Here is a 27,483-nt window from a genome sequence, read left to right as displayed (position 1 = left end):
GAGGAGCCAAGGTTTCCATACAGCCAGTTTCCTCTTCAATCTTGGTTTTCTTTGAGCCCTTCCTCATGGGAGCCGCTTAGCCATAAGAACATAAGAAAGGCTCCGCTGGATCAGACCAAGGTCCACCTATTCCAGCAGTCTGTTCACACAGTGGCCAACCAGGGGCCTCTAGGAAGCCCACAAACAAGGCGACCGCAGCAGCATTGTCCTGCCTGTGTTCCAAAGCACCTAAATATAATAGGCATGCTCCTCTGATCCTGGAGAGAATAGGTATGCAGCATGACTAGCCCTGTTGCTGTTTTCAGCACTGGCTTCCAGCGGAAGGTGTGTCCCGATTTCTTTATTGAACTAAGAAAAAACATGCTTCGAGTGAATGCAAAAATTTGATAGACTTTCCTAGCTGTTTTTGAGGTTAAGAGCTGAGGGTATGAATATGACGAGGCTGATACGAGTAGGGCCAATGTTTCCTCTGCTGAGCCTCTCTTTTGGGGTGGAAACTGTCAGCTTTAGAACTCGACAGAAGTTTTCCAGTGTGTCTTGTGGTTCTCGGCAGTGAAGTGAGCCCTTTTTCCATTCGTCCCCCTCAAGTCTTCCACGTCAACGATCTATCTCGGCGGCGACTGGCACATCAGTGGACTGTACATGTGAAGTGTGCGTGTATGTCATAGTTCCGCTGTACACTGCATTGGTCAGGCCGCACCTGGAGTACTATGGGCAGTTCTGGAGGTCTCACTTCAAAAAGGATATGTGGACAGAATGGAGCGGGTGCAGAGGAGAGGGATGAGGATGATCAGGGGCCTGGAGACCAAGCCCTACCAGGAAAGGCTGAGGGAGTTGGGAATGTTTAGTTTGGAGGAGGTTGAGGAGGAACATGATTGCTCTCTTTAAGTATTTGAAGGGTTGTCACGAGGAGGGCAGGGAGCTGTTCCTGTTGGCAGCAGAGGATAGGACTCACACTAATGGGTTTAAATTGTGGGTGGAAAGGTACTGGCTGGATATTAGGGGGAAATTTTTTACAGTAAGAGTTATTCGACAGTGGAATCAGCTACCTAGGGAGGTGGTGAGCTCCCCTCCCAGGTAATCTTTAAGCAGACGCTGGACAAGCACTTGTCAGGGATGCTCTAGGCTGATCTTGCATTGGGCATGGGATTGGGCTAGATGGCCTGTATGGCCCCTTCCAACTCTATGGTTCTGTGTATGTTCCCAGGTGTCCAGAGCCAGCTGCCAGGATGGCGCAGTGGAACCAACTGCAGCAGCTGGACACGCGGTATTTGGAGCAGCTCCACCAGCTCTACAGCGACAGCTTCCCGATGGAGCTGCGGCAGTTCCTCGCACCTTGGATAGAGAGCCAGGACTGGTGAGTTGTTCTCTTCCACTGGGATTGGCTTTGAGCGACTCCCTTTGCTTCTGCTAAAGCTCATCAAATCGGCCGAGGCAGAGGAATAAAGAGGGAAAGCAAATGTTGTGACACAGAGAGGGAACACTTAAAAAACATTTTTGGGTCAAGGTGGCCATTTTCAGGGACGATTCATTCAGATAGTGGTCCAGAGGTCAAATGTGAACACATGAACTGCCCACTGCTGAGTCAGACCTTTAGCCTATCAAGGTCAGCATTGTCTATTCTGACTGGCAGCAGCTCTCCGTGTGACTTTCTATCTGATTCTTTTGACTGGAGATGCCAAGGATTGAACTTGGGACTTTCTGTGTACAAAGAAGGTGCTCTTCCACTGAATTTCATGTGTTCAGGGGGAGGCTGTGGCTGTTCCATTCTGAGTCAGACCTTTAGTCTATCAAGGTGGGCATTGTCTACTCTGACTGGCAGTGGCTCTCCAAAGGCTTATGCAGAGGTCTTTCAAGTCACCCACTGTCTGATCCGCTGAACTGAAGATACTAGGGATTGGACTTGGCATCTTCTGATTGGAGTGCAGGTATGTACCCCTAAACCATGGCCCCTCCTTGAGTTTACTGTCCATAGTGGCTCCCTCTTCCGCAGCCATGAATTGGTAGTCTCCATAATAAAGGTAATGCCATCAAGCACTAAAGGTTTCCCAGTCAATGGAGCGTATGGCTACATGTGCTTAAGTGCTGCTGTTAGGCTATTAGGTGTCAAATAAAAAGAGACACGAGAAAATGTGCTGAGTTTACCTAGGGCCGGACAAAATTCCTTTGAAAACAGCTTCAAGCTGCAGGTTGCTGTCTCCTGCTCTAGATACTGGTCTAGAGTATTGGCTGAGAGAATGAACCGTGAATGGGCAGGTCAGTAGTTCAAATCTCATCTCTGCCACAAGCTCACTAGGTGACCTTAAGCAAACTGTTCTCTCTGGTACCTCCCCTCTGCCACATGAGGGTAATGCTGGTCTACCCTAAAGGGCTGTTGTAAGGTTTATAACCAGGATATATATAATGTTTGCCCTGACCTGGATGGCCCAGGCTAGCCTGATCTCGTCAGATCTCAGAAGCTAAGCAGGGTCAGCCCTGGTAAGTATTTGGATGGGAGACCATCAAGGAATACCAGGGTTGCTATGCAGAGGAAGGCACTGGCAAACCACCTCTGTTAGTCCCTTGCCATGAAAACCCCAAAAGGGGTCGCCATAAGTCGGCTGCGACTTGAGGGCACTTTACACACACACGCGCACACACATAATGTTTACTTCATGTATAGCACACTTTTTCTCCCCAATGGGGCTCCATAGTGGCAAACAACATTCTCTCCTCCTCTATTTTATTCCCCCAACAACCCTGTTGGGTAGGTTGGACTAAGTGTGTGACTAGCTCAGGGCCATCCTGCAAACTTACCGTATTTTTCCATGTATACGATGACCTTTTTTCTTAAAAATTTAGTCCCAAAATTAGGGGGGTCGCCTTATACACCAAAGGTGGCTGTTGCCTCCAGCCCCGCCTGTGACAGGTGGGGCCGGCGGCAATAGCCACCTCTTTCCCTGCTGGCTGTCTTTCTCCACCTGTCAGCTGTTGGGCGGGGAAAGAGAGCGAGCACCAAAGGGTCTTGTTCCCTGGCCGCTGGCGTCTGGCGTTCAAACCGGTTTAAACGCCGGACCCCGGCCAGCGACCGGTTTAAACGCCGGACCCCACCCGGCCAGGGGACAAGACTTCCGCTTGCTCTCTTTCCCCACCTGTCAGCTGATGGGCGGGAAAAGAGAGCGGGCCTATAAGACACCCCCATGTATAAGATGACCCCTATTTTTTTTTAATTTTAGGTTAAAAAAATAGGGGTCGTCTTATACATGGGGGTGTCTTATAGGCGGAAAAATACGGTACATGGCAGAGGATTTGAACCTAGGTCTTCAAGATCCTAGTCTGACACTCTAACCCCACTACGCATCGAAAGCTTTATATGATTGCTGCATAGTGTTGGTGGTGGTTGTCCAAAACACCAAACTCTTTGTTTAGTGCGTTTTTTATCCTGCTCTTTTCCCAGGGAGCACAAGATGCCATGCTCCATTCCCCCTCCTTCATTTCATCTTCACAATAACATGTGCAGTTGACAAGGCTGAGAGAAACTGTCTGACCCAAGGTCATCCAGTGAGCTTCATGGCCAAGCAGGGACTAGAATCTGGCTCTCTTCAGTTTCCGTCCGGCCCTGAATTGCATAATAATAATAATGATAATTTATTAATGCAGTCACTGACCAGCAAAAACAACCAAACAAGCAAACAACAACAGCCAGAATAAATAATATGAAAACCACAACAACTGCTACTACAAATAATCTAAGCCTAAAAATTACACATTACGTGTATGAATAAAGTTTATATAAATATCGTATAACTTGGTGAGACCCCTTAATATTTTGAGTAATACAGTATTTCTGTTATTTCTGTTACTCTTATTCTGTCAGGGTACGATGTATTTTAATAGCTGCAGTGCAGAATTTAGCAGTCAAGAGTGTAAACTGTGATTTTTCATCAGTTAAGAGCTTCTTAGCCAGAAACTCATCTGGTTGGTCAGGGCAAGTGTTAAGCAAAGGGGAAAGAACCCTTGTGCGGACTTCTTGGTAGAATGAGCAGCGTATCAAGACATGTTCTGAAGTTTCTATATCCCCTGACCCACAAGGGCAAAGCCTTTCTGCTATAGGGAACTTGTTCTATGAATTGCATAATTGCTTAATGACCTTCCACCTGGGATGGTATCTCAGCCAGAATTTTGTAAAAATGCACTCGATAGTAGGAATGTTTAGAGATCTAAGCATCTTCGCTTCATAGGCGTGTGCTCTTGCGTTCCTTTGCATGTTTACAGAACTCTCTGGAAAGCTGGGGAAAATATTCAGGAGCTTCCTGATATTAATTATACTCCCTTCCTGGTTTTAGTGCAGAGCATTTGCAGAATTAGACTGAGTGGAGATTCTTGGTCAAAGAAGGGGGTGGCGCCGGCTTTTCCCCATGGTCTCTCCAATGCACTAAAGTCAGGCTTGTAAATCTGTTTCTTCCTCCCTTCTCTGTTTTCTTTCCTCCCAATCGCTACAGGGCCTATGCCGCCAGCAAGGAGTCCCACGCCACCCTGGTATTCCACAACCTCCTGGGTGAAATTGACCAGCAGTATAGCCGCTTCCTACAGGAATCCAATGTCCTCTACCAGCACAACCTACGGCGGATCAAGCAGTTCTTACAGGTGGGGAGGGACTAGCAGAGAGGCTCTTGGACACTGAGCGGCCCCTGCAGAGGAATTTGCAGAGCTTTGTGTTATACGGGTTCTCCTGAGCATCGACCCAAAGTTGTAAAAGTCTGAGATGGAAGGAATGTTGAAGAGGGAGGCGGTCTGGAATGGCGGCCCCTGGAATCTTGTGCGATCCTGCTAGTTGAGTTTCACCCCCAGCTTAGAGGTCCTGGTTCTTGGATCCTCCCCCCCCCCCCCCAGCCATGCTCCGGCTATTATGCCCATTGAGCAGGTCACTCCCCACAAAAGAGCAGCTAATCCTGCAATTGTCCTGCCTTGTGAACAGAATGGACAGAGTGAATGGAAAGTGCCCCCGAGTAACAAATTGTACGCAGAGTGCAAGAATGCAGAAGTCGAGGCTTCGGTGCGTAGACCCCTTCTGTTAAACTAAAGGCCTCGTTCAAATTGAAGCTGCCGCTGCCCCCAAGATTTTGGGGATTGTTTAGTGATGCTTCCGTTTCAGAGTCTGAGCCACCTCATAGCTTTTATGGACAGCTGTGAGAACAGTTCACCAAGGCAGGCTGTGTTCTCTTCTCTCCCCCATCCCCAACTCTCTTCCCGGCATCTAGTAAAGCAAAGTCTGAAGTCTTTGTCCTGCCTCTGCTGTTGCTGTCTGAGACCAGCAAAACCACCTAATGGACTGGTGGGAGTCAGGCTGGGGCCAGGGGTGCACAGCGCAATCAGTTCCATGGGCCAGAATCTACTCAATTGGGAGGAAGCAGACCCTTCTGTGAAAATATGACGTCGCCAGGCCCTATCCCATGACATCATCCAGCCTTTCCCCATGAATTTCACAGTTTTGGGCGTCCGGGATCTGGCTTAAAAAAGATGACGATCACCACCTTGTTCTGTAAATAAACTGCAGACTCCAGGCTCATTCAGACTCAGTTTGCCTTGGGGTTGTGCAGGGAAGGGAGAGAGGGTTTAATCCTTGAAATTCTACTTAGTTTCCCTATTGAGAACTTGGCTCCCAACTTCGTTGTTAGCATTGTAAAGGGGGGGAATGTCCCAGGTGTCGGCACTTCTGGGAAGTTCGCCTAAGATTTGCCACCCATCGGTTTGGCGCTGTTCTGTTGGTACCCAAGTTGGCTTCTGCTCAGAGCTGCAGTGAGATGGGGGCATGTTCAGCAGTGATTGCTGAAGAAGAAGAAGAGCTGGTTTTTATATGCTGACTTTCTCTACCACTTAAGGAAGAATCAAACCGGCTTACAATCTCCTTCCCTTCCTCTCCCCACAACAGACACCCTATGAGATAGGTGGGGCTAAGAGAGTGTGACTAGCCCAAGGTCACCCAGCTGGCTTTGTGTGGAGGAGTGGGAAAACAAATCCAGTTCACCAGATTAGCCTCCACCGCTCCAAACCACCGCTCTTAACCACTATACTATGCTGGCTCTGAGTCACCAAATTGGTGTTTGGGCCAAACCACAGGTGTCAGTGGGACACGTGTAGCCCCCAGACCATATATTGTGCACCTCTGATCTAAGGCATCAGTGATGGTTTGGGGACTTCTAATAAGCAGGTTCATTGTTGGGGACGTGGTCCACGGTCGGTTTATTTTAGCTTTCGCGATGAAATTCTGTGAGGCATAAATTCTTGGCTGCTCTCCTTAGCCGCCTTTCATATTTGCCTGCTGCACTTAATCTGAAACCAGCACAACTCTTCCCTTTATGCCCACATGCTTCTGGCTACCCTGTGGAGGAAGAAACAAGAGTTCCGTTGCTGATGAAACCAGCTCCTCCTAGACGCAGTTGAAATGTGCCAATAGAGTTTAGTGAAGGAGGCTCTTTGGCACCAGTCCTGAGAAGTCAAGGCACAGCCTGTCCAAGGGGTTGACATTCCTCCTTGTTTTAACGTCTCCATAAGAGCAAAACTGTATCTCCTAAGAAGAACGGGAGCCTAGGTTCTGAAAACCAGATACTGGGAGTAAATAGGGGAACACCTTTTTCTTGGTACCCTGCCAGTGAGTTTCCAAGAAGTGTCTCACTAAGTGACCTTGGGCTAGCACCAGTGTGGTAGTGTGGTTAAGAGTGGTGGTTAAGAGCAGTGGACTCTAATCTGGAGAACCGGGTTGGTTTCCCCACTCCTCCACATGAAGCCAGCTGGGTGACCTTGGGCTAGTCATAGCTCTCTTCAAGCTCTCTTAGCCCCACCTACCTCACAGGGTGTCTGTTGTGGGGAGGGGAAGGTGATTGTAAGACAGTTTGGTTCTTCCTTAAGTGGTGAAGAAGAAAAAGAGTTGGTTTTTAGATGCCAACTTTCTCTACCACTTAAGGAAGAATCAAACCAGCTTACAATCACCTTCCCTTCCCCACAACAGACACCCTGTGAAGTAGGTGAGGCTGAGAGAGTGTGACTAGCCCAGGGTCACCCAGCTGGCTTCATGTGGAGGAGTGGGGAAACATCCAATTCACCAGATTAGCATCCACCACTCATGTGGAGGAGTGTATCAAACCCAGTTCTCCAGATCAGAGTCCACCGAGAAAGTCAGCATATAAAAACCAACTCTTCTTCTTCTGCCACCTCACGGAGTGTCTGTTGTGGGGAGGGGGAGGGAAAGTGACTGTAAGCTGGTTTGATCTTCCTTAAGTGGTAGAGAAAGTTGGCATATAAAAGCTAACTCTTCTTCTTCTTGGAGATGGAATGCCAGACCAGAAGACTCCTTGGTCTGAGCAAGGCCATTCTTACGTCAGTAGTGCCGCACAACGGTGGGAGGTTAAAACGAAGGAACTGCTAGTGTGAGCAGACACTCGGTATTCACTCTATGTTCTGGATGATGTTTCCTCACTCCTTCTATTTCATTCAGTTTGTGTCCCTCTTTACAGAGCAGGTACCTGGAGAAACCGATGGAGATCGCCCGCATCGTTGCCCGCTGCCTCTGGGAGGAGACCCGGCTCCTGCAGACAGCAGCAACAGCAGCACAGGTGAGAAGAGAGGCTGCCCTCAGGTGTTTGCCATGCCGTCACTATTGATTCCAGTAAAGGAGTTGCCGACTGGTTGGCTGTAGCCTCAGAACATTTCTGTGCTGGAAAGAGGTGCCGTGCGAGCGCACGCTTTCTTGCCCATTCTGGTGCCGTTGCTTAAGGAGCAGAAGCGGTGTAAATTGATGCCATAAATCTTCCAAGTGGCATTCCTCTAAGAGTCTACGCCTCCATTTGTCGGGAAATGGTGGCCCCTGGCTAAGGGAGCTCCCGGCAAGTCTCTGCGCGCTACTTTAATGTTTCCTGGGATTTCCCTTCTATCTGTCGATCTCTTTATCGTTGTGTTTGAGGCTTGGTTTTAAATGCAGTTCTTAAAATTGGGGGGGGGGCAAGAGAGATCTAGCCTGGATTGTACTGACTTGGGGAGGGGCTGTGGCTCAGTGGTAGAGCATCTGCTTGGCATGCAGAAGGTCCCAGATTCAATCCCCGGCATCTCCAACTAAAAGGACTAGACAAGTAGGTGATGTGAAACACCTCTGCCTGAGACCCTGGAGAGCCGCTTCCGGTCTGCGTAGACAATACTGACTTTGATGGACTGAGGGTCTGATTCAGTATAAGCCAGCTTCATGTGTGCTTAATGTCAGCCTCCCACAGATCGGCCACTCCAATACCATCCTTCATGCAATAACCCTTTTGAGAATCATCCTGCGCCCCTCCCGATACAGAGTTCACCAAGCAGTGTAGATAGCTGCGGGAAGACTCCAGCAAAAGGGCCAAGCCCTGTCATCAGTGGAAAGCAAAAATAACTGACCTCTCATCCTGATGTAATCTTGTTCAAGGGAAGAATCTAACAAACCAGTGGAAGAGACGACACGTGCTCACTCCAACTTTGTGTGAGCCCCTTGTCATACACTCAACCACTTTCTTTTTAGGCAGGGACTTCTCTCGATCCCCTTGTTCCCCTGTATAAATGGTGATGCACGCTTGATTTGGAATTAGGGCTGAAGCAAGATGGGTGGCTTTCTTTCAGAGGGAAATCAACCAGCAGCACAGAGGCTAAGGTTTTCTTTTTCTTCTCTTGCCAACTGCTTGCTTGGGGTGGTGGCTAGAAGGAGGAAAACTGGCTGCTTGAATTCTACCCGGGGGGTGGGTGGGGGGAGAACCAGCATAGGTAATTCCTCCCATAGTTATAGTAACACTAAAGAAAAACAATATTAAGAAGAAGAGTTGGTTTTTATATGCCAATTTTCTCTACCACTTAAGGACGAATCAAACCAGCTTACAATCACCTTCCCTTCCCCTCCCCACAACAGAACAGACACCCTGTGAGGTAGGTGGGGCTGAGAGAGCTGTGATTAGCCCAAGGTCACCCAGCTGGCTTCATGTGTAGGAGTGGAGAAATCAACCTGGTTCACCAGATTAGCGTCCGCCGCTCATGTGGAAGAGTGGGGAATCAAACCCAGTTTTCCAGATTAGAGTCCACCGCTCCAAACCACCGCTCTTAACCACTACACCACACTGGCTCTGCATGGGTAGATCTGCATGACAAATGCCTAAATATTCATACCATCCTTTTAAAGAATCCTTAATAAACATTTTTACATTTGGGTTCAAAACATTACTGCTACTTAAGCGTGTGTGTGTGTGTGTGTGTGTGTGTGTGTGTGAAACCCTAGTTGCTGGCCCAGATAAAAACGCTGATATCCTCCCTCTCTTCGTCTCTCCCTTTACTTCAGCAAGGGGGACAGGCAAACCATCCTACTGCTGCCGTGGTAACCGAGAAGCAGCAGATGCTGGAGCAGCACTTGCAAGATGTGAGAAAGAGGGTCCAGGTAGGTGAGCAAAGGAGACCAGCCCTCTCTTCCTGGTCCCCAGACCTCGAGTGGCCCCAGTGCTAACCTCCTGGCTTCCTTGCAGGACTTAGAGCAAAAGATGAAAGTGGTGGAAAACCTCCAGGACGACTTTGACTTCAACTACAAGACCCTGAAGAGCCAAGGCGGTAGGTGTGGGGAGCTGGTTGGAGCTGCCTAGCAAGCAAAAGGCTTCCTTCTGCCAAAGAAAACATCAGCAGAGAGACTCCTGTCTGCCTCTGGAAGCATAAAAGGACTCATTAGAATCCAAGGAATTGGAATTTTGCTTTTGAATGAAACACAAGGGTACCTTGCCTGGGGATCTTTGCCGCAGGGGCTTGAGGTTGGTGGCCAGCTGGATCTGCCCAATAGGCAAAACTAGATTTGGAAACCTGACTGAACTGTTAAAATTATATACATATTTGCATATCTTTGTCTTGTTGCTGCTCAAGAGGAACAAGCTGTGCACTGAAGTCCCTTAGATACTGGTCAGATCTCCTGTGGTGTCCGAGAGTTCTCCAGGAACTGCATGAACATTTTTGAGCATTCCCCAGGCAGCTTCTGAGCTCTTCTTCAAAACTATAGCGGCCAGGAACGTGACTACTTTTTTCTCCTTAAATGATAGCTGAGACTCTCAGGACGCTCAATTCTGAATGTTTATTGCCTCACTTTTCTATGTTTGTTGAGGCCCTTAAAATACTTTAAGAGATCAGCGAGGCCAGGCTTCAGTTTGCAGAAGCCGTGGTGATTCTTCCTTGACAAGGCTTGTTTTACATGCTTAGCAGGACTAACCTCGCAAATGCTTTACGCTAACAATAGAATTTGTAATTTGGATGTACCCTGAAATAAAGCAGAACAGAAATGCATACAAAGGTGGGCCCGACCCAAGGGCTTTACCATATAAGTGAGTCAAATTACCCCCCAAAATAAATATAATTGGAGGAGGAAAAGAGGCTCAAAAACCATTAGCACAAGTTACATTAAAGTAAAGGAGCCTTAGGACATTTTAAAAAGTAGACCAATTAAACATCTACTAGTTGAACATTTTGAAGATAAAGAACAATTAGAGAAATTGCAGAGACATAACAGAGGTGGAGAGGAAAGGGTGTGTGGCAAGCTATAATGAGCCAGAAGAGCCAAAGCCGGGGGTGGGGGGATTGAGTAACATCTAGAGAAGTATGTTTGAGAGAAAATATGTTAGAGTATTAGATTCAGTGCAAAAAGCAGTGAAGAGGAACCAGTAACCAATGCAGAGAAACCAAAAACAGAGAATTAGGATCGTAACTGCATGCGGAAATAAAAGGTCAGCAGTCAGCAGCAGAATGCAAAGGTGGAGCGAGGCATGTGTTTACCAGAGACAGCTATTAGCCTGTTCCTTATAGGTGAAAGAAGAGGATGTGTAGAACCGTAGAGCCCTTTTGCACGCGTACATTAAGAGTTCTCATTTCTTGCTCTGTGGATCTCCTTTTAGATATGCAAGATCTGAACGGAAACAACCAGTCGGTGACGCGGCAGAAGATGCAGCAGCTGGAGCAGATGCTGACGGCACTGGATCAAATGCGGAGGGTAAAGGCTGCGGAGATAATAGACTCCCTCCCTATTTCCATCTTTGCCCCTGCTCCAAACACAGCATCCAGATTGCCCAGGGCTCTCCAGTAACAGCGCCCAAATTGCCCGGGGCTCTCCAGTAGCAGCTGTGTGCATTTCCCCACCTTGCTTTGCAATTTGTGGCCCCAACAGAAAGCATCTGGCATTTGAGTAGACACGAACTCCACTCTGAAGTGTTAATGCTGACTAGCATTCAGCATGGAAGGCAGCGCCCTCTGGGCTTGGGCCAAAGGGCTGCTTCACACATACAGGAACACTTTCTCCTTGGCTCATTGCAGCCAAACGTGTGAATTGGCTTCGTTTAGAGAGATGTAGTGGCTAAAGCCACCAGGACTGGGACCAAGGAGATCTGGGTTCAAATCCTTACTTTCCCTTGGGCCAGTTACTCTCTTTTAGCCTAGAGCTGCCGTGGACATGGAATGGAGGAGGGGTGAACCGTGTGTGCTGCTCTTAGCTCTTTGGAGAATGTGTGGGGTAAAATGCAAGGTAGATATATTTGAAACGTTTAAGTTTCAAGGTATTATTAGGTTATACAAAAGCACGCTGTATAATTTTGGCTGTTCTATGCATGCAAGCTTACCGGTTTACTTTGCACTCCTTGAGGTCTTCAGTACATGCCTGAACTGAAGAAAAAGAGGGCCCTGAATGTGCCTGTTCCTTTCCTTTGGCAGGGAATTGTGAGTGAGCTGGCCGGGCTCCTGTCAGCCATGGAATATGTGCAGAAGACTCTGGTGGACGAGGAGCTGGCGGACTGGAAGAGGAGGCAGCAGATCGCCTGTATTGGCGGCCCGCCCAACATCTGCCTCGATCGCCTTGAGAACTGGTGAGGGCCCAAGTGGCCTTGAACGGCCCTTCCTTGCCAAGCCGGCTCATGGGTGTATTTTTTCCACAACGTCTCAAAACTAGAGCCTGGTTTGCCAATGGAAACTTTCTTTTTTTGTATTTTTTTAATGTATTTGTCAGATAAAGGATACAAAAAGGAAAAAGGGGGAGGGGATTGAGGAAATCCGTCTGATATAAACAAGCACGGTTTTGTTTTGTTTTTTATTTATTTGTCAGATAAAGGATACAAAAAGGAAAAAGGGGGAGGGGATAGGGGAAATCCGTCTGATATAAACAAGCACGGTTTTGGTCTCAAGAATTCAAAAGCATTCTACATGTTCATCCTATGATTATCAAGCATTTACATTAAGTTAGTATGGTTACATTTATCTAAAGATGTATTCTAGAGTCTTATGATATATTTATCTATTTGTCGGCTAACATAGATATAGAATGATTGCCATTTCTCATTAAACTGTTCTATTGACTCATTTGTGGTAGGATTCATCATAAAAGTCATTTTGGCCATGTTTGCATAGTCAAGCATTTTGTCTTTCCATTCTTCTATGTCAGGTATTGACATTTGCTTACAGGTTCTTGCCAGTACGGCTCTTGCAGCTGTTGTGGCCAATGGAGACTTTTTGGTGCGCAAAGCGGCACAGGGCACAAGAGCTCCAGGAAGTATTCTGGTGTGCGGGATAATATAGGGAGTGCTTAGTTTGACTAAAGGTACTGGATGGATATTAGGAAAACATTTTTTACAGTAAGAGAGGTTCGACAGTGGAATCGCTACCTAGGGAGGTGGGGAGCTCCCCCTCATTGGCAGTCTTTAAGCAGAGGCTGGACAAGCACTTGTCAGGGATGCTCTAGGCTGATCCTGCATTGGGCAGGGGGTTGGACTAGATAACCTGTATGGCCCCTTCCAACTCTATGATTCTGTGACTTTAAAAGGAGAGCTTAGACAGATTTACAAAAGAGAGAGGGCCCATCAGAACCTCCATGTTCAGGGGCAGCAGCCTTCCAAATGCCATTGCTGGGGAGGCAACAAAAGCGGGCGACTTTGAGCTCTGTTCTCTGCTTACTGGCCTTTGGGGCCATCTATTTGGCCACCATGTGAAGCAAGATGCTGGACTAGATGGATCATTTGTCTGATCCGGCATAGCAGCTCTTGTGTGAATAGTAGCTAGTATGATTTCCCTCTAGGGGAAAAGCATCTGAACTGCATGAAGACTTGTCTCAGTGGTAGATCATGCAGTTTACAAGCAGAAGGTGCCAACTTAAATCCATGGCATCTCCAGTTAAATGTTTCTCCAGAGGTAAGACTGAGAAAGACACCTCCCTCCCTTTCTCCCTTCCCCCGGTCCAAAGTCACGAAGATCTGCCACCAGTCGGAGCAGAGCACGCTGCCTTTAGATGTGGTATGATTCGATACACAGCAGCTTTGCAGGGGGCAGTTCTGATATTTTGTTTAAAGCAGACGGCATGATTGCTGACCTGCAACGTTGAGATGACGTTGCAGTCTAGTTAGCATGGTAAATGATACACATTTGGATGTTGAGGCGCTTTCCTTTGCCCCGTTCCCAGGATAACATCCCTGGCAGAGTCGCAGCTGCAAACACGACAGCAGATCAAGAAGCTTGAGGAGCTCCAGCAGAAGGTCTCCTACAAGGGAGACCCCATTGTTCAGCACCGGCCCTTGCTGGAGGAGCGCATCGTGGAGTTATTCAGGAACCTCATGAAAAGGTACGGCCTGCCCGCCTTCTGTGTATGGAGCAAAACGCGGTCCCCCCTTGGAGCCATTTGTGGAGCTAGAAAGTTCAGGCTGGAATCTCTTCCTCCTCCTCCTCACCTCTGTTTTCTCTTTCCTCGCAGTGCATTTGTGGTGGAGAGGCAGCCCTGTATGCCGATGCACCCCGACCGGCCGCTGGTCATCAAAACAGGAGTACAGTTCACAACGAAAGTGCGGTGGGTTCCTGGCTGTGTTCTTGCACATACATTTGGGGTGGGAAAGAGCCTGAGGATGATGCTACATTGAGGAGCTGAAATTTTGCACCAGGAGAAGCTAAATTCTGCAATCTATGTAAATTATATTTTTTAGTCTATTTAAAAGTTGACAGGTTGCCTTTTTTAAAAGAAGGAAGTATCAAAGGAAGAGTGTAATAAAATCAAATTTGAAAACAGCTAAAAAAGAAAAGGTAATTAGACTATAAAAATAAGCAGGTTAAAGATATGGTAAAAGCCAGGATGTCGGCTAAAAACACGGGCGAGCAAAAAATCTTGACCTTCCACACAAAAATACAATGAAGCAGCTCCTCGTGCGTCTGCTTATGAAAGCAGAGACTCAATTGCACCATGCGAGTTCAGCAGTAGGTGTGGACTATAGATTCTGTAAGGTTAGCGGAAGCGAAATTTTCAGTATCAGATCAGACTGAACAAAAGGCTGGTTGCCTTGAAGCTGCGGTGTCACTCAAAGGGCAGCTCAGGGGCGGGGCCGTGACTCAGTAGTTGAGCACATGTTTTGCGTGCAGAAGGTCCCAGGGCAACCCCTGGCATCTGCACTTAAGGGGTGTTGGGAAAGGCCTTTCTCCCGATGGTATGGAGAGCTGCTGCCAGCCAGGGAAGATGATACTGAGCTGCACATCAAAGGCTGGAGACAGGTTTGCCCTCAATTACTGTTAGGGCTCACGTGAAATTGCTAAAATACTTTAAGAAAACTTTATAGCTTTCCAGAAGGCCACCTAGTTGGGAGGGAAATTGGTGGATGATCATGCTGTCCCATATTTTGCAAATGTATTGTGTACCCTCTGTAAAGGTACAGGTAGTCCCCTATGCAAGCACCGGGTCATTACTGACCTATGGGGTGATGTCACATCCCGATGTTTACTAGGCAGACTATGTTTACGGGGTGGTTTGCCATTGCCTTCCCCAGTCATCTACACTTTACCCCCAGCAAGCTGGGTACTCATTTTACCGACCTCAGAAGGAGGAGGTTAAATTATGGGATACCAAAAAAATCCGTGATTGGCTCCACAATTGTGATGCCAGCTGAGATGCAGCCCTGGTTCGGCACTCGAAGTTCTCTCTCTGGTACCCTTCCTGTAAGAAAAAGAAATACATTCCACATTACCTAGTCAATCTCACTAGTCCTCCACTAAGAAAGGCTTTTACCAGCCTTCATTTCCAGACCCTGCCCTCTGTTTACCTTGAAGGCAGATTCAATAAAGTTCCTGTAGAGCAGTGCCTCTGTCCCTGTAGTCAGGGTCAAGGGAAAGACCTCAAACATTATATCTTACATTGCCCCTTTTATGAAGGCATAAGAGAAAGGTGTCTGGGTCACATTATCATCAGCTTCACGGGCACAGATATGGAACTTGTTGAGTTTTTGTATTTTGCCATGTCAGTCGTCAGGTGTCTATTTTTGCCTTATCTTTTAAAACAAAAACAAAAATATTTATGGACAAGCTGTAGTTTTAGGCTTGTTCTGAATGTAACCACAGTTGGCATTTTGTATTTTATAGCTGCACGGTTTATTTGTACTTTATGCTTATGTTTCTGCTCTTGATTTTATGTTTTTTATGACCATGTGGTTACAACAATAAACCTATTTATCTGCTGAGCTAAATGGCCCAGTGGTCTGACTCAGTATAAGCCAGCTTTGTATGTTCCTACGGTGCTGCACCATTTTCTGCTAGGCATTTATGTGGATGCTTTGCCTGGATCTAGCTCAGTCTAAAGAAACTAAATGAGAGGTGGAAGGGGGCGGAGGGGAAGCTGGAGTTTTCTTCAGAACCAAGCACAAACTCTGACTTCTTTTTTTGCAGGTTATTAGTCAAGTTCCCTGAGCTGAACTACCAGCTGAAAATCAAAGTCTGCATTGACAAGTAGGTTTGAGCACTTTGCAGCACATTTGAGAGAGGGAGAGAGAGAGAGTGGATTGTGTGGTTGAAAAACAATTGAGTCTTGTGCATCTGTCCGTAACAGAGATCTCCATTTCTAATTTGGATGCGGTGATAAAATCTCTTGAAAGGAGAGGCACAACACCAGCCTGTTCAGCTTGGCAGCTGCAGCTGTTGCCAGGATTAATATTTTTGCCAAAGTTTTGCTTGGAGCTGTGTTAGAGTGGTTTTTTTATTCCATCTAGCTGGATTCCCTTAGGAATCCAGCCTGCTGCATTCCACTTCCTGTTCCCATCCCTGCACTCCAGATCTCCCCCCCCCCACCCGCCTTTTCCTCCTGTAGTGTTTTGCGGTGCCAGCCAGCAAGTTGTAGTGATTAAGAGCAGTGGTTTGGAGTGGTGGAGTCTGATCTGGAGAACCGGGTTTGTTTCCCCACTCCTGCACATGAAGCCAGCTGGGTGACCTTGGGCAAATCTCTCTCTCTCAGCCCCACCTACCTCACAGGGTGTCTGTTGTGGGGAGGGGAATGTGATTGTAAGCCGGTTTGAGTCTTCCTTAAGTGGTAGAGAAAGTCGGCATATAAAAACCAACTCTTCTTCTTCTCTGCCATCACTGTATCCAGCCCTTCTGCCTCTGCTGTGGGCCTGCCTTGGTTTTATATTGCATAACATCCCCCATCCATCCTGCACTCTTCCTGCTAACAAAGGTCCTGTGCTCTCTTTCTCCCACAGGGATTCTGGTGAAGTAGCAGCGCTCCGCGGGTAAGTTCAAGGCGTCACTTCCTGTGGCGGCTTCTTTTTTTCCAGCTTCCATAATGGAAGAAAGATGTGATAGAAATAAAATGGATATGTAAGTTGCAGGTCTTGGTTCCCTGATTTGTCCTGCCTCCCCTGTTGCTCTTTGGGGGAACGTTTTTAAAAAATATTTAACGCTCAAGGCATTTTCTTTGTGCCGTTTCTTATCCCTCTCTCCCTACCCAAGGTCCCGGAAATTTAACATCCTGGGCACAAATACCAAGGTGATGAACATGGAGGAGTCCAACAATGGAAGTCTGTCTGCAGAATTCAAGCACCTGGTGAGTGGCTGAACTTTTTTCTCTCTCTCTCTGTTTTAACCATGCCGTGTGGTTGCTGGCCACGCTGTATCTAATTCCTATCTTCTCTCCGTAGACGCTGCGGGAGCAGAGATGTGGTAACGGAGGAAGAGCCAACTGCGATGTGAGTTGCCCCAGCACCATGTTTGCGTGAAAGAAAATGTTAGTTTACCTGTTAGCTCTGGTGAAATGTGGACTATGCAAACATCTGCCCTGGGCTGCTTTCTCCTTGTTCCCCCCAAAGCAGTGAGACTTTTCTTTGGAGCCTTCCAGATGTGTTCAGACATTACCCCGGATGTGTTCAGACAATAGCCCTGGTACTGAAGAGTTTATACCCCATTATCTGCTGGAAAGCAAAGACCATCCTGGGCCATTGTTGAGCTTGACTGGAGGAACTACATTCAGATTTGCCCCCCAAGTTTATTGGATGGCCTTGAGAATATCCCCCACCTCTCTGCTTAATCTGCCTCACCAGAGTGGTTTCTAAGATGAAATAAGGACTTCAAAAGGCTACACACACCTCCCTAGTGATTTTTCTTTCTCTTCTCTATCCCTGTTCAGGCTTCTCTAATTGTCACGGAAGAGCTCCATCTCATCACCTTTGAGACAGAAGTTTACCACCAGGGCCTGAAGATTGACTTAGAGGTGAGCTCTGCAAGCGGATGGCCCCCAGCCTACCCTCTTTAAAGTTGGGATTTGTACGTGGTTGGGATGTGAGCAATTTGGTGCGGTGGTTCAAGGAGAGGCCTGGGTTCAATTCCCTACTCTGCCATCCAGCACCCTGGGCAACCTTGGGCCACTCGCACTCTTCCATACTTACATACCTCGCAGGGTTGTAATGGGGACAGATGGGGAGGGGCTGAGGCTCAGTGGCAGAGCATCTGCTTGGTATGCAGAAGGTCCCAGGTGCAATCCCCAGCATCTCCAGTTAAAGGGACTAGGCAAGTAGGTGATGTGAAAGACCTCAGCTTGAGACCCTGGAGAGCCGCTGCCGATCTGAGTAGACAATACTGACTTTGAGGGACCAAGGGTCTGATTCAGTATAAGGTAGCTTCATGTGTTCATGAACAGAAGGCTACTTGTCTAACTACGTTGATGCCCACAATTAAACTCCAGAGAGGAAAGCTTTTTCTCATCCTCCTAAAATGAGCTTTGTCATGTGTCAGGATTAGAACCCTGAGGTCCATTTTGCTATTGACAAGAAATGCGGGGTTCTAATGTAGCAGGTACGAGAAGACTGAATTGAGCTCCAGGAAACGTCTGATCGATGCCACATGCACGGGGGGTCCCTGTCCTAGCCTTTCCATCCTGAAACACACAGCTGCCTCACCACTGTTGGTTCCTTTCTTAATAACCACACTCTGTCAGATCCCAGAGTTGCCTTCTGTTTCTTTCTTTCCTCTTCCTTTTCTATCATTGAACTGTCACTCCCCCTCCAATATTCCAGTTATGTTGCAGTTGTTGACTGGATCCCTTCACACTCTCAAGACCCCTTCTTTAGATACCTATGTGCAAATGCCACAGCATCACAAACTTTCAGTTCCTTCACCACCACCACCCAATCTGGGTGCCCCATCTTGTATCCGCTACACTGACTAGAGCTGTAGAGTGCTTCTAGTTGCCCGACAGAGGGCAGTGGAAGTATGGAGGAAGAAAGATTTGTTGGTGTTCACAACCCCTGTTCCTTTCCTTGCCGTAGACCCACTCGCTTCCTGTAGTGGTGATCTCCAACATTTGCCAGATGCCGAACGCCTGGGCGTCGATCTTGTGGTACAACATGCTGACAAACAACCCCAAGGTATGTTGGAACTACCGAAACCTCGACGCGTCGGAGGGAGCGATTGCCTTTTGTTTTCCTGCTTCCGGCTCACAAACATGCCTCTCCTGTTGACAGAATGTGAACTTCTTCACCAAGCCGCCCATCGGCACTTGGGACCAGGTGGCCGAGGTGCTCAGCTGGCAGTTCTCCTCCACCACCAAGCGAGGGCTCAGTATAGAGCAGCTGACGACACTCGCCGAGAAACTGCTTGGTAAAGGACTTTTCTTTTTCTGTTTTCGTATGTGGCTAGATCACGATGGGTAGCCGTGTTAGTCTGTCAACAGCAGTAGAAAAGAGCAAGAGTCCAGTAGCACCTTAAAGACTAACAAAAAAAAGTTGGCTTACACATTGCAAGTACGTAACAAATCTAGTGAAAAATAGCATGCGGTCTGTGGCTCGTTTTTTTTATACAAGGGGTAGCCAATATGTGTCCGCAGCGTTCAAAGTTTTTAATGCCAAATTGTGTTCCCAGCTGCTTTATGACATCCCAATATGGATCAGTGTATTCAACCAAGCAGTTGAAAGCCTCCAGTCCTTCTTTTCTACAAAGGATTCTGGGAATCCCAAACCGTGTACCATATAATGCAATCTGTCTAGAAACCAAGCAAAGACTGCTGGAAACTAGAGCATGGCTGCTAACAGTCAAGATCTGGCTGCATTTACCTTTTAGCTCTGATTCCACTAGTCTTTCCCATTTAATGCTCGCCGAATATCAGTCTTCTAAATGGTTATGCCATATTGAGCAAAAAATTAAAACTTTGGGAATCTCCTTAGACTCGCTCGCATTGGTCTCTGAAGCATCTGCATATAAAATCATAAAACATCGAATCCTAGACATAGAATTTCACGAACTTAATTGTGCAGCCAGGAAAACTTGTTCCCCACTATATTTTGGGGTTTCAGTACCTTTGGACCGCCCAGCGTTCTATTTCTACCATCAGATCAACCCACAGCAACGTAGAGCCCTTATGCTTGCAAGGTTTAATGTTTTACCTTCAACAGTGCTATTTGGGAGGCTTCAGAAAATCCCATATATAAATAGACTCTGCCCTTGCAGACTGAGACGTGTAGAATCACTACAACATGTTTTTCTGTATTGCCCTTTCTATGTTGACAATCGGGCTAAACTTCTTAAATCACTCCTAGCCGTATGGAATGGAGCCTCGGACAAGCGCAAGGTACAGCTTTTCCTTTCTGGACAAAATTCTACCACAATAGACAGGGTAGCAAAATGTCTGCAACTGGCAATGAGGCTTCGAGAATTTACATCCTGATTTTGCTCAGTCCTAGCTTTCTGTGTTCTCCTGTTTTTGTACTGTACTGTGAATATATGCCACTAAAGGTGTTGTGAAAGACTAACAAAATTTCTGGCAGGGTATGAGCTTTCTGAAGAAGTGAGTTGTGGCTCACGAAAGCTCATACCCTGCCAGAAATTTTGTTAGTCTTTAAGGTGCTTGCTCTTTTCTACTGTTTTTGTACGTGTTTTAGCTCTGGTTTTAATTGTTTTAATGATGTGTTGTGGAGGGGTTTTGATTGGTTTTACTGTTTCTAAAGGGTGATTTTATTATGTATTCTTTAATTTGTTAGTTGCCTTAGTGGCCCTGATGAGGGCCGAAAGGCAGGGTATAAATTTTGCAAAATATGTAATTAGTGGCTGCAAGGAAGATGCCTGTTGGTCCTTTTAAAAAATAATGTATATTTATTTTTTGAAATACAGGGATACAGAAAAAAAATAGGGAAGAAAATTTAGGGAAAATAACATAAATAATATCATGTCTGTGCCCAAGCAATTATGTTTAAATTTCCATATTCCTTAGTACCCCTATAATTATCACCTACCCATTAGTTTAACAAATTTCTAAAATACACACTAAGTATAAAAAAGAACCCATTAATATTAAGAAATTAAATATTTTAGTACCGAATACTATAACTACTAAGCTGATTTTATTGCCTGTTGGTCCTTGTTGAAACCGTGGTCCATCTAGTCCACAAGCCTCATCTGGGACTGGCAGCAACATTTCTTAGATAAGCTAACAGATCATTTTAATGGAGGATTGCCAATGCAACGTACAAAGCACTAGCACATTGGACACCTGGCACCCAAAATATGACATTCCTGGCAAGATTTTAAGGCTGACGTTGTTCTTGATTGCTTTCCTTTTCCCCACATTCCAGGGCCGGGTGTCAATTACTCTGGATGTCAGATAACATGGGCAAAGTTCTGCAAGGTAAGGCCTTTGGAAGACCAGATGTGTGGTGTCTGGGCTCGGAGGTGGCTCCAGTTTGCTTACATGGGTCCACTGTTTGTCTAGGAGAACATGGCAGGCAAAGGCTTCTCTTTCTGGGTCTGGCTGGATAACATCATTGACCTGGTGAAGAAGTACATCTTGGCCCTCTGGAATGAAGGGTGAGTGAGCATCTGTCATCAAGGCCATGGCTGTTGCCAGCATCTCTGCTCCTGAGAGGGGTTATCTGCCTTAATGGTGGTCCTCTTAGAGTTTCAGCGGTAGGAGGGCTTTGTTGCAGCTTGGTGTTGGAGTAGTAGGCTTTGTGGACAGAGCTGTAGGGTTGCAAATAGCTAAGAAGTAACACTTGAGTTTTCCTTTCCCAGATACATCATGGGATTCATCAGCAAAGAGCGCGAGAGGGCCATCTTGAGCACAAAGCCGCCAGGCACCTTCCTGCTGCGTTTCAGCGAAAGCAGCAAGGAAGGTGGAATCACCTTCACGTGGGTGGAAAAGGACATCAGTGGTAAGGAGCACAGTCCCAAACAACTTGTACTGTCCCCAGCTCTGCTTATCTGAGAGCCTTAGCTGGAACCTTCTGCACAGAGAGAATGTGCTCTGCCACTGATCTGTCGCTGAGACACTTCACATGCCTTTGCAGGTCGCAAGGATTAGTGAATGTTAGCCCTGGGCGCCAGTTGAAGTTGTACCTTCCTTGTTTGAGCAGGAAGTAACTGGCACACTTTTGCTTCCTAGCGTGGACCAAATGTAGAAAGCAAGTTACAAAATACAGTTGGTTGCTTAATTCAGATCAGTATGTGAAGCTTAGTCTGTGGCTCTTTGACTCTGGCCCAGATCTTTCTTGCCTACCCATAACAAGTTTGTCCTGTCCCTGGACCCTGTGGGGTATTTTTCTCACAGCCAAACTGACCTTAATGCTCTTGCACAAGTTGTACAGTCTGTCACCATTCCACTACAGAGGGCCTTCCCTTAAACAATGTTCATGAGAATACAGGGACATCGCAGCAGGCTCAGTCAATGGCTAGGGGATTGTCCCACTTCCGATGGCTATTTTTTCAGTTGTCTGGATTTTTTTTCAGTCATTCTTAGCAACTCTCCCCGCCGACCTTGGCCAAAAACCTGTACACGTGGTTCCTTTTCGGGGCATGCCTATTAAGTCCCTTTTGCCCGTTGCTTGCCCTTGCTGCAGGGAAGACACAAATCCAGTCCGTGGAGCCGTACACCAAGCAGCAGCTGAACAGCATGTCCTTCGCTGAGATCATCATGGGCTACAAGATCATGGATGCCACCAACATCTTGGTCTCCCCGCTTGTTTATTTGTATCCCGATATCCCCAAGGAGGAGGCCTTCGGAAAGTACTGCCGCCCTGAGAGCCAGGAGCACCCCGAAGCTACCGACCCAGGTAGTTGTTGACTTTCTGCGTCGTTCCTCCCATTTTTTGGTAGCAGGATCCCAAAATGGTGTTAATTTGGTTGACTGTTCTCAGTGTGTGTGTGTGTGTGTGGGGGGGGTGTTTCTATAGAATACTGGCATCTGCTTGACTTGCTTGCATGTGCTGTTCCTGGGGTACCTGCTGCCCACGTTCAAACTGAGGGTACACAAAGTGTTTTCCTTTATCCCTTTGAAGCTCCTTGAACCATTGATCTTGAGCAGCGTAAATCTTATGTTTGAGGGATATAAGGACTGAAATAAATCTTGCCACTGACAATGTAGCCTTGGGATCCCTGTCACTTAATAAAAAAGGCATTATGTTAGACGCAGAGGCATTAGATGTATATGTTAAAAGGGGAGAGATATAACATGATCGAAGTTCCTCATAGAAGCGGCATTCCAAGAGGTCATGAGCTGATGAATCGATAGAGCCAGAAGAGCAAGAACAGTCTGGGTATGGTATATTCAGAATTCTGCCCTGCATAACCATAGAGGGGTTAGCACTCAGTCTAGCTAAACAGAAGGCTCTAGAAAGACGAGGAGTTGTCAGATAATAAGTATAAGCGGGCAAACCGTGTGGTGGCGGTATTCCGAAAAACTGAGATGAACAAACGTGGCGAGCACCAAAAGTAGTGCTGTTATAATAAGCTCTTTAATGTACTTTTCACATACTGTTTTGAGAGATGTTGTACTGCCAGAGCTCAGGATCGTGCCGTTTCTGTGACAAAGCAAGGAAGCCTCTATCCTGTTGGCCCTTCCTTGCTTTCCTTGAGAGCCAGTGTGGTGTAGTGGTTAAGAGCAGTGGTTTGGAGCAGTGGACTCTGATCTGGAGAACTGGGTTTGATTCCCCACTCCTCCACGTGAGCGGCGGAGACTAATCCGGTGAACTGGATTTGTTTCCCTGTACCTCCACATGAAGCCAGGTGGGTGACCTTGGGCTAGTCACAGCTCTCTCAGCCCCACCTACCTCACAGGGTGTCTGTTGTGGAGAGGGAAGGTGACTGTAAGTTGGTTTGATTCTTAAGTGGTAGAGAAAGTCGGCATATAAAAACCATCTCTCCTCCTCCTCCTCCTCCTCCTCCTGTTAAGGGCTTTGTTGAAAATTGCAGGTTATCCACATGACTAGTAAATGGGAGTGGCGTCATGGGCAAGCCCCCACCCCTTGGTGCAGTCTCATGTAGGGCATTGGTGTGCTTATTTTGATACTAATTTACTGTCCCTTATCTTTTCAACCTTGAGTCTGAAAATAAGATGGCAAAAAGGAGGTGGGGGGGGAGAAGCAACAGCTAAAGATGGAAAACCTTAGATAGCAAGTCAACATAAGCCCCTGTGAGTTGTTGCTGTTTCTTAAGGCCCTTGGTGTTTACAAAAGAAAACAAAACGGAGAGCAGGACTTCTCAGGCTAAGTTTAACACGTCTGCCTTGATTCGCCTCTCTGAACGCCAGCTCTTTTGCTACTCCCCCCTCCACAAAATAGGATTTAGAGGTGGGAGAAAGAGAGAGCAGCACAGCGAACTACCTCAGAACTATATTAAAAGCCGTATAGTAGCTGCTGGTTTCATCTTGCAATTAGTGTGCATCTGCCTATGATTTGCCCCATTCCTGAATGATTTGTCTCTAAATCCTACTTTGTGGGAAGTCTAGAGACTTCTGCTCTCCAGTACATGTCAGCTAAGAGAATCCTTCTCCCTTTTCTCCTCCTCCCCAAATAGGCACTGCGCCGTATCTAAAGACCAAGTTCATCTGTGTGACTCCGTAAGTATTCTCTCTTTGCAAGAGGGATGGGATTCCACAGCATTGGGTGTGGGTGTGTGTGCAGGGTCTACTCATCTATCCGGTGTGGCTTGTTTATAAGCAGAGTTCACTTCCTCGTCCGTATTTCAGCTGGCTCCTCTGCAGAAATGGTCCTTTCCCCTAAACTACAAGATGGAATATGTCACAGAAGGGGGGAGGTGGTATGCATGGCTTTCCACCACCATCCCAACCTAGGATTAGGAATTGTGCTCCACAAAAATGCCTTATTAAAGAGGGAGAGTGAAAGAAAGGACACCAACGAAGGTGGCAGGGTTCCAGCTTATTTTCCACTCCCCGAGTCTAAGGCTGCAGGACCAGAAAGATTATTTGAAATTCTGGGGGGTGGGTAGAGGGGGGGGGAGGTTCTAGCTCTGGCTGTGCCTTATTGCAGCATGGCTGAGTTCCTGGCTTCAAAGCTTGGGCTGGGCCATTACACATGGGTTCCAACCTCCAGGTGCTGGAGATCTCCCAATATTACTATTGATCCCCAGATGACTGAGTTCAGTTCCCCTGGAGAAAAAGGCTGCTTTGGAGGGTGGACTCTATGGCATTGTATACCAAACTCTGCCTTCCCCGGGCTCCACCCCCAAAATCTCCAGGGATTTCCCTACACAGAGTTGGCAACCCTCTCGTTACATCTGCGCCCTCCTCTTCTCCCCTGCCCCACCCCTTTTCCAGGACAACTTGCAGTAGCACCATTGAGCTGCCCATGTCTCCCCGAACGCTCGAATCCCTGATCCATTTTGGCAATAACGGTGAAGCAGCAGAGGGAAATGCCAGCGGCCAGTTTGGTGAGTGCATCTGTTTCCGTGAGAACCACTGGAGTGTCCAGTGTGTGGTGCTTAGGGCGCCGTTCGGTTGCACATAAGCACCCCCAAGTCTCCTTGATTGGTTTCGCGTGTGCCTGACTAGTTCCCATTGAAATCGAGGGGGCTTAACCAAACGCTTATCTTTGCCACGCCGTGGATTACTGGATCAGTTCATGGAGGTTTGAGAAGCCAGGACGTTAGGAGGGAAGGGCTTAAAGACTGACATGGTGTGACATTTCAGCTGTGTTCCGGGAGGGGACGGAAGGCCAACCAGGAAGAGGGTGCCAGGTTCTAGCATGAGGATAAACAGAAAATGGAGGTTATGGGGAAGGAACTGGGCTGATAGGAGGGAGGGCCCTGGGGAGTGTTTAAAGGTGGGAGATGAATGTAAAAAAAAAGGAAGAGGACTCCCACAGAGAGAACTGGAAGGCTTTGCTGAGGGCGAAGCAACCAGCAAGACTGCCTAGATAAAGACAGGAAGGGATGAGAAGCAGCAGCTCAGAATTGGCATCATGGTGAGAGAAGGAACTATGTGATGCAGTGTTCAGAGGGATATGTATTCATTTTAAACAATCCAGATTCTGCTGGAAGGAAGCTGAATCCTGTCACCCATATAAATTATGCTAATTTGCTTATGTTTATGTAACTTATTCCACCTCTTTCTGATACTGCGAGCAGGGGTGAGCTATGGAGGGCAGTCTAGCTTTTTAAAAAAGGCAATGGTCCCCTGTGCAAGCACCGGATCATTCCTGACCCATGGGGTGACGTCACATCCTGATGTTTACTAGGCAGACTTTGTGGTTTGCCAGTGCCTTCCCCAGTCATCTTCCCTTTACCCCCAGCAAGCTGGGTACTCATTTTATCAACCTCAGAAGGATGGAAGGCTGAGTCAACCTTGAGCCGGCTACCTGAAACCAACTTCTGTTGGGATCGAACTCAGGTCGTGAGCAGAGCTTGGACTGCAGTACTGCAGCTTACCATTCTGCGCCACGGGGCTCCTACTTGTCTAGCTTTACCTATTGAGTAAACAAAAAACGTTTATTTTTTGAGAGTTTACCAGAAATTTCATTCAGTTGAGACTTCTAGCAGGACTGGAATTTTGATCAGTTTAAAAATGGTGTATCTTGCAGGTGTTGAATTCCACAGCCACTATCCGATTGTGTGCCCCCCCCACCCTTGTGTAACTGTTAAATCAAAAACTGCCCATAGCCCTGAGCATGCTGTGGGTTCTGAATTGGATGCTGAGTTGGATGATGATGTTCGGCTCTGTGGGACTTAAGTGGAAAAAACCGTGTGTTGCATCTGGAACACTCCCCCCCCTTCTTTTTCTGCCTCTCCTGCAGAATCCTTGCAGTTTGACATGGAGTTGACTCCTGAGTGCGCCTCCTCACCCATGTGACCAGCCCCGCCTAGTCAGCTGACCGTTTCTGGCTTCCTGGCATGAAAATGCTCCTCCTCCCATGCAGTCACAGAGCCCGACCTCACAGGCACCGACTCGGCAAGAGACACGTGATCGTGGGTTCTCCTCTGGTCACCTTGAGTGTGCCGTTGTGGGCAGCTCCTAGCCTGACTAGAGGGGAGAGTCCTATTTTTAGTTTTTGAAAAATTATTTTTCCTTTGTATAAAGCTATTTGTTTAAGGAGTCTATGTGTGTATGTGTTTTGGTAGACCAAGTGCCTCTTTGCATCCACTCCTCAGCCGTATTTCTTGGCCTCCTATACAAATTTGCTGCATGCCACAAAATACTGCTTCTCGGGCTCGGGCTATCATCTGAGTGTGTGCAGTAACAAAGAGACTGAGTCTTATTAATGCGCAAGTAGGGTGTTTCCCCCCAATAAGCTGTGCATCGACCCAGGGAAGGCAGAAAGGTGAACGTTTTTCAATCGGCATTTTTTCATTCCCTAGTAAAGACCCATTTTATGTTTGTCCCACCTTCTGTTTTGCTAAGTGGTGCAAACATTAACATTAAACCATAGTACAACAACCCTGTGTCATTCCCTTACTCGGGCTTCATAGCCTGGACTAAGCCATTATTTTCTCCTTGCAAGATGCTAATATTCTCATCTGTAGCAAAAGGCTTGCCCTGCGCAATTATGAATCTCAACATCAACATTCTTGGTGCCTTCTGTGTGCCTCTTGCTGTGGCTTTTTGGCTTACCCTTGGCAATACCTGATGCCCTCTGCTTGGTTGGGATGTTGGTACTCCAGTGTAGGACAAGAAAATTCCAGTGATGCTGAGTGGGTAGTTGCAAGTCTCAGCTGTGGGTCTTGCTTACCAAATCCCTGTGGCAGCAAGAGAAAGCCACGGGGACAGGTTCTCCAGTATTAGTTAGATGAGGTGGCTGGACAGGAGGTAGAAGAGGTCATAGCCAAAGCTTTTAGGTTAACCTGTTCCCTACTGGAATGTTTGCCGTTAGGGACAGAATTGTCTCCTTTTTGTAATGCCAAACTAGAATCATTCAGACCAGAGCAAAGCTGCCCTGGTTTCTTCTAACCAAATAGCTTATTTGCTGCCACTCTGCG

The 27,483-nt window shown here is 47.2% G+C and overlaps 1 protein-coding gene across 2 annotated transcripts; it reads left to right on the top strand.

Moving 5' to 3' along the window:
• The first annotated feature begins 1,211 nt into the window (after positions 1-1,211).
• On the top strand, positions 1,212-26,708 carry STAT3 (signal transducer and activator of transcription 3). Of its 2 annotated transcripts, none has more exons than XM_056863128.1 (23): positions 1,212-1,357; positions 4,482-4,626; positions 7,494-7,592; positions 9,326-9,421; positions 9,507-9,588; positions 10,911-11,005; positions 11,719-11,870; positions 13,454-13,612; positions 13,742-13,834; positions 15,691-15,750; positions 16,497-16,526; positions 16,747-16,840; positions 16,935-16,982; positions 17,420-17,503; positions 18,558-18,656; positions 18,753-18,888; positions 20,856-20,908; positions 20,993-21,087; positions 21,292-21,431; positions 22,116-22,328; positions 24,070-24,112; positions 24,830-24,942; positions 26,304-26,708. In XM_056863128.1, exons 1-23 carry the CDS (start codon positions 1,230-1,232, stop codon positions 26,357-26,359), a joined length of 2,313 nt encoding a protein of 770 aa, XP_056719106.1. In that variant the 5' UTR covers positions 1,212-1,229; the 3' UTR covers positions 26,360-26,708. The 2 variants fall into 2 exon arrangements, with proteins under 2 accessions (XP_056719106.1, XP_056719104.1); XM_056863126.1 differs by having other exon boundaries at positions 22,116-22,331.
• Positions 26,709-27,483: the final 775 nt, after the last annotated feature.

The sequence above is a fragment of the Euleptes europaea genome, chromosome 18 (genome assembly GCF_029931775.1).
Source record: "Euleptes europaea isolate rEulEur1 chromosome 18, rEulEur1.hap1, whole genome shotgun sequence".
Lineage (NCBI taxonomy): Eukaryota > Metazoa > Chordata > Lepidosauria > Squamata > Sphaerodactylidae > Euleptes > Euleptes europaea.
This window is presented reverse-complemented; position numbering and strand designations above follow the sequence as displayed.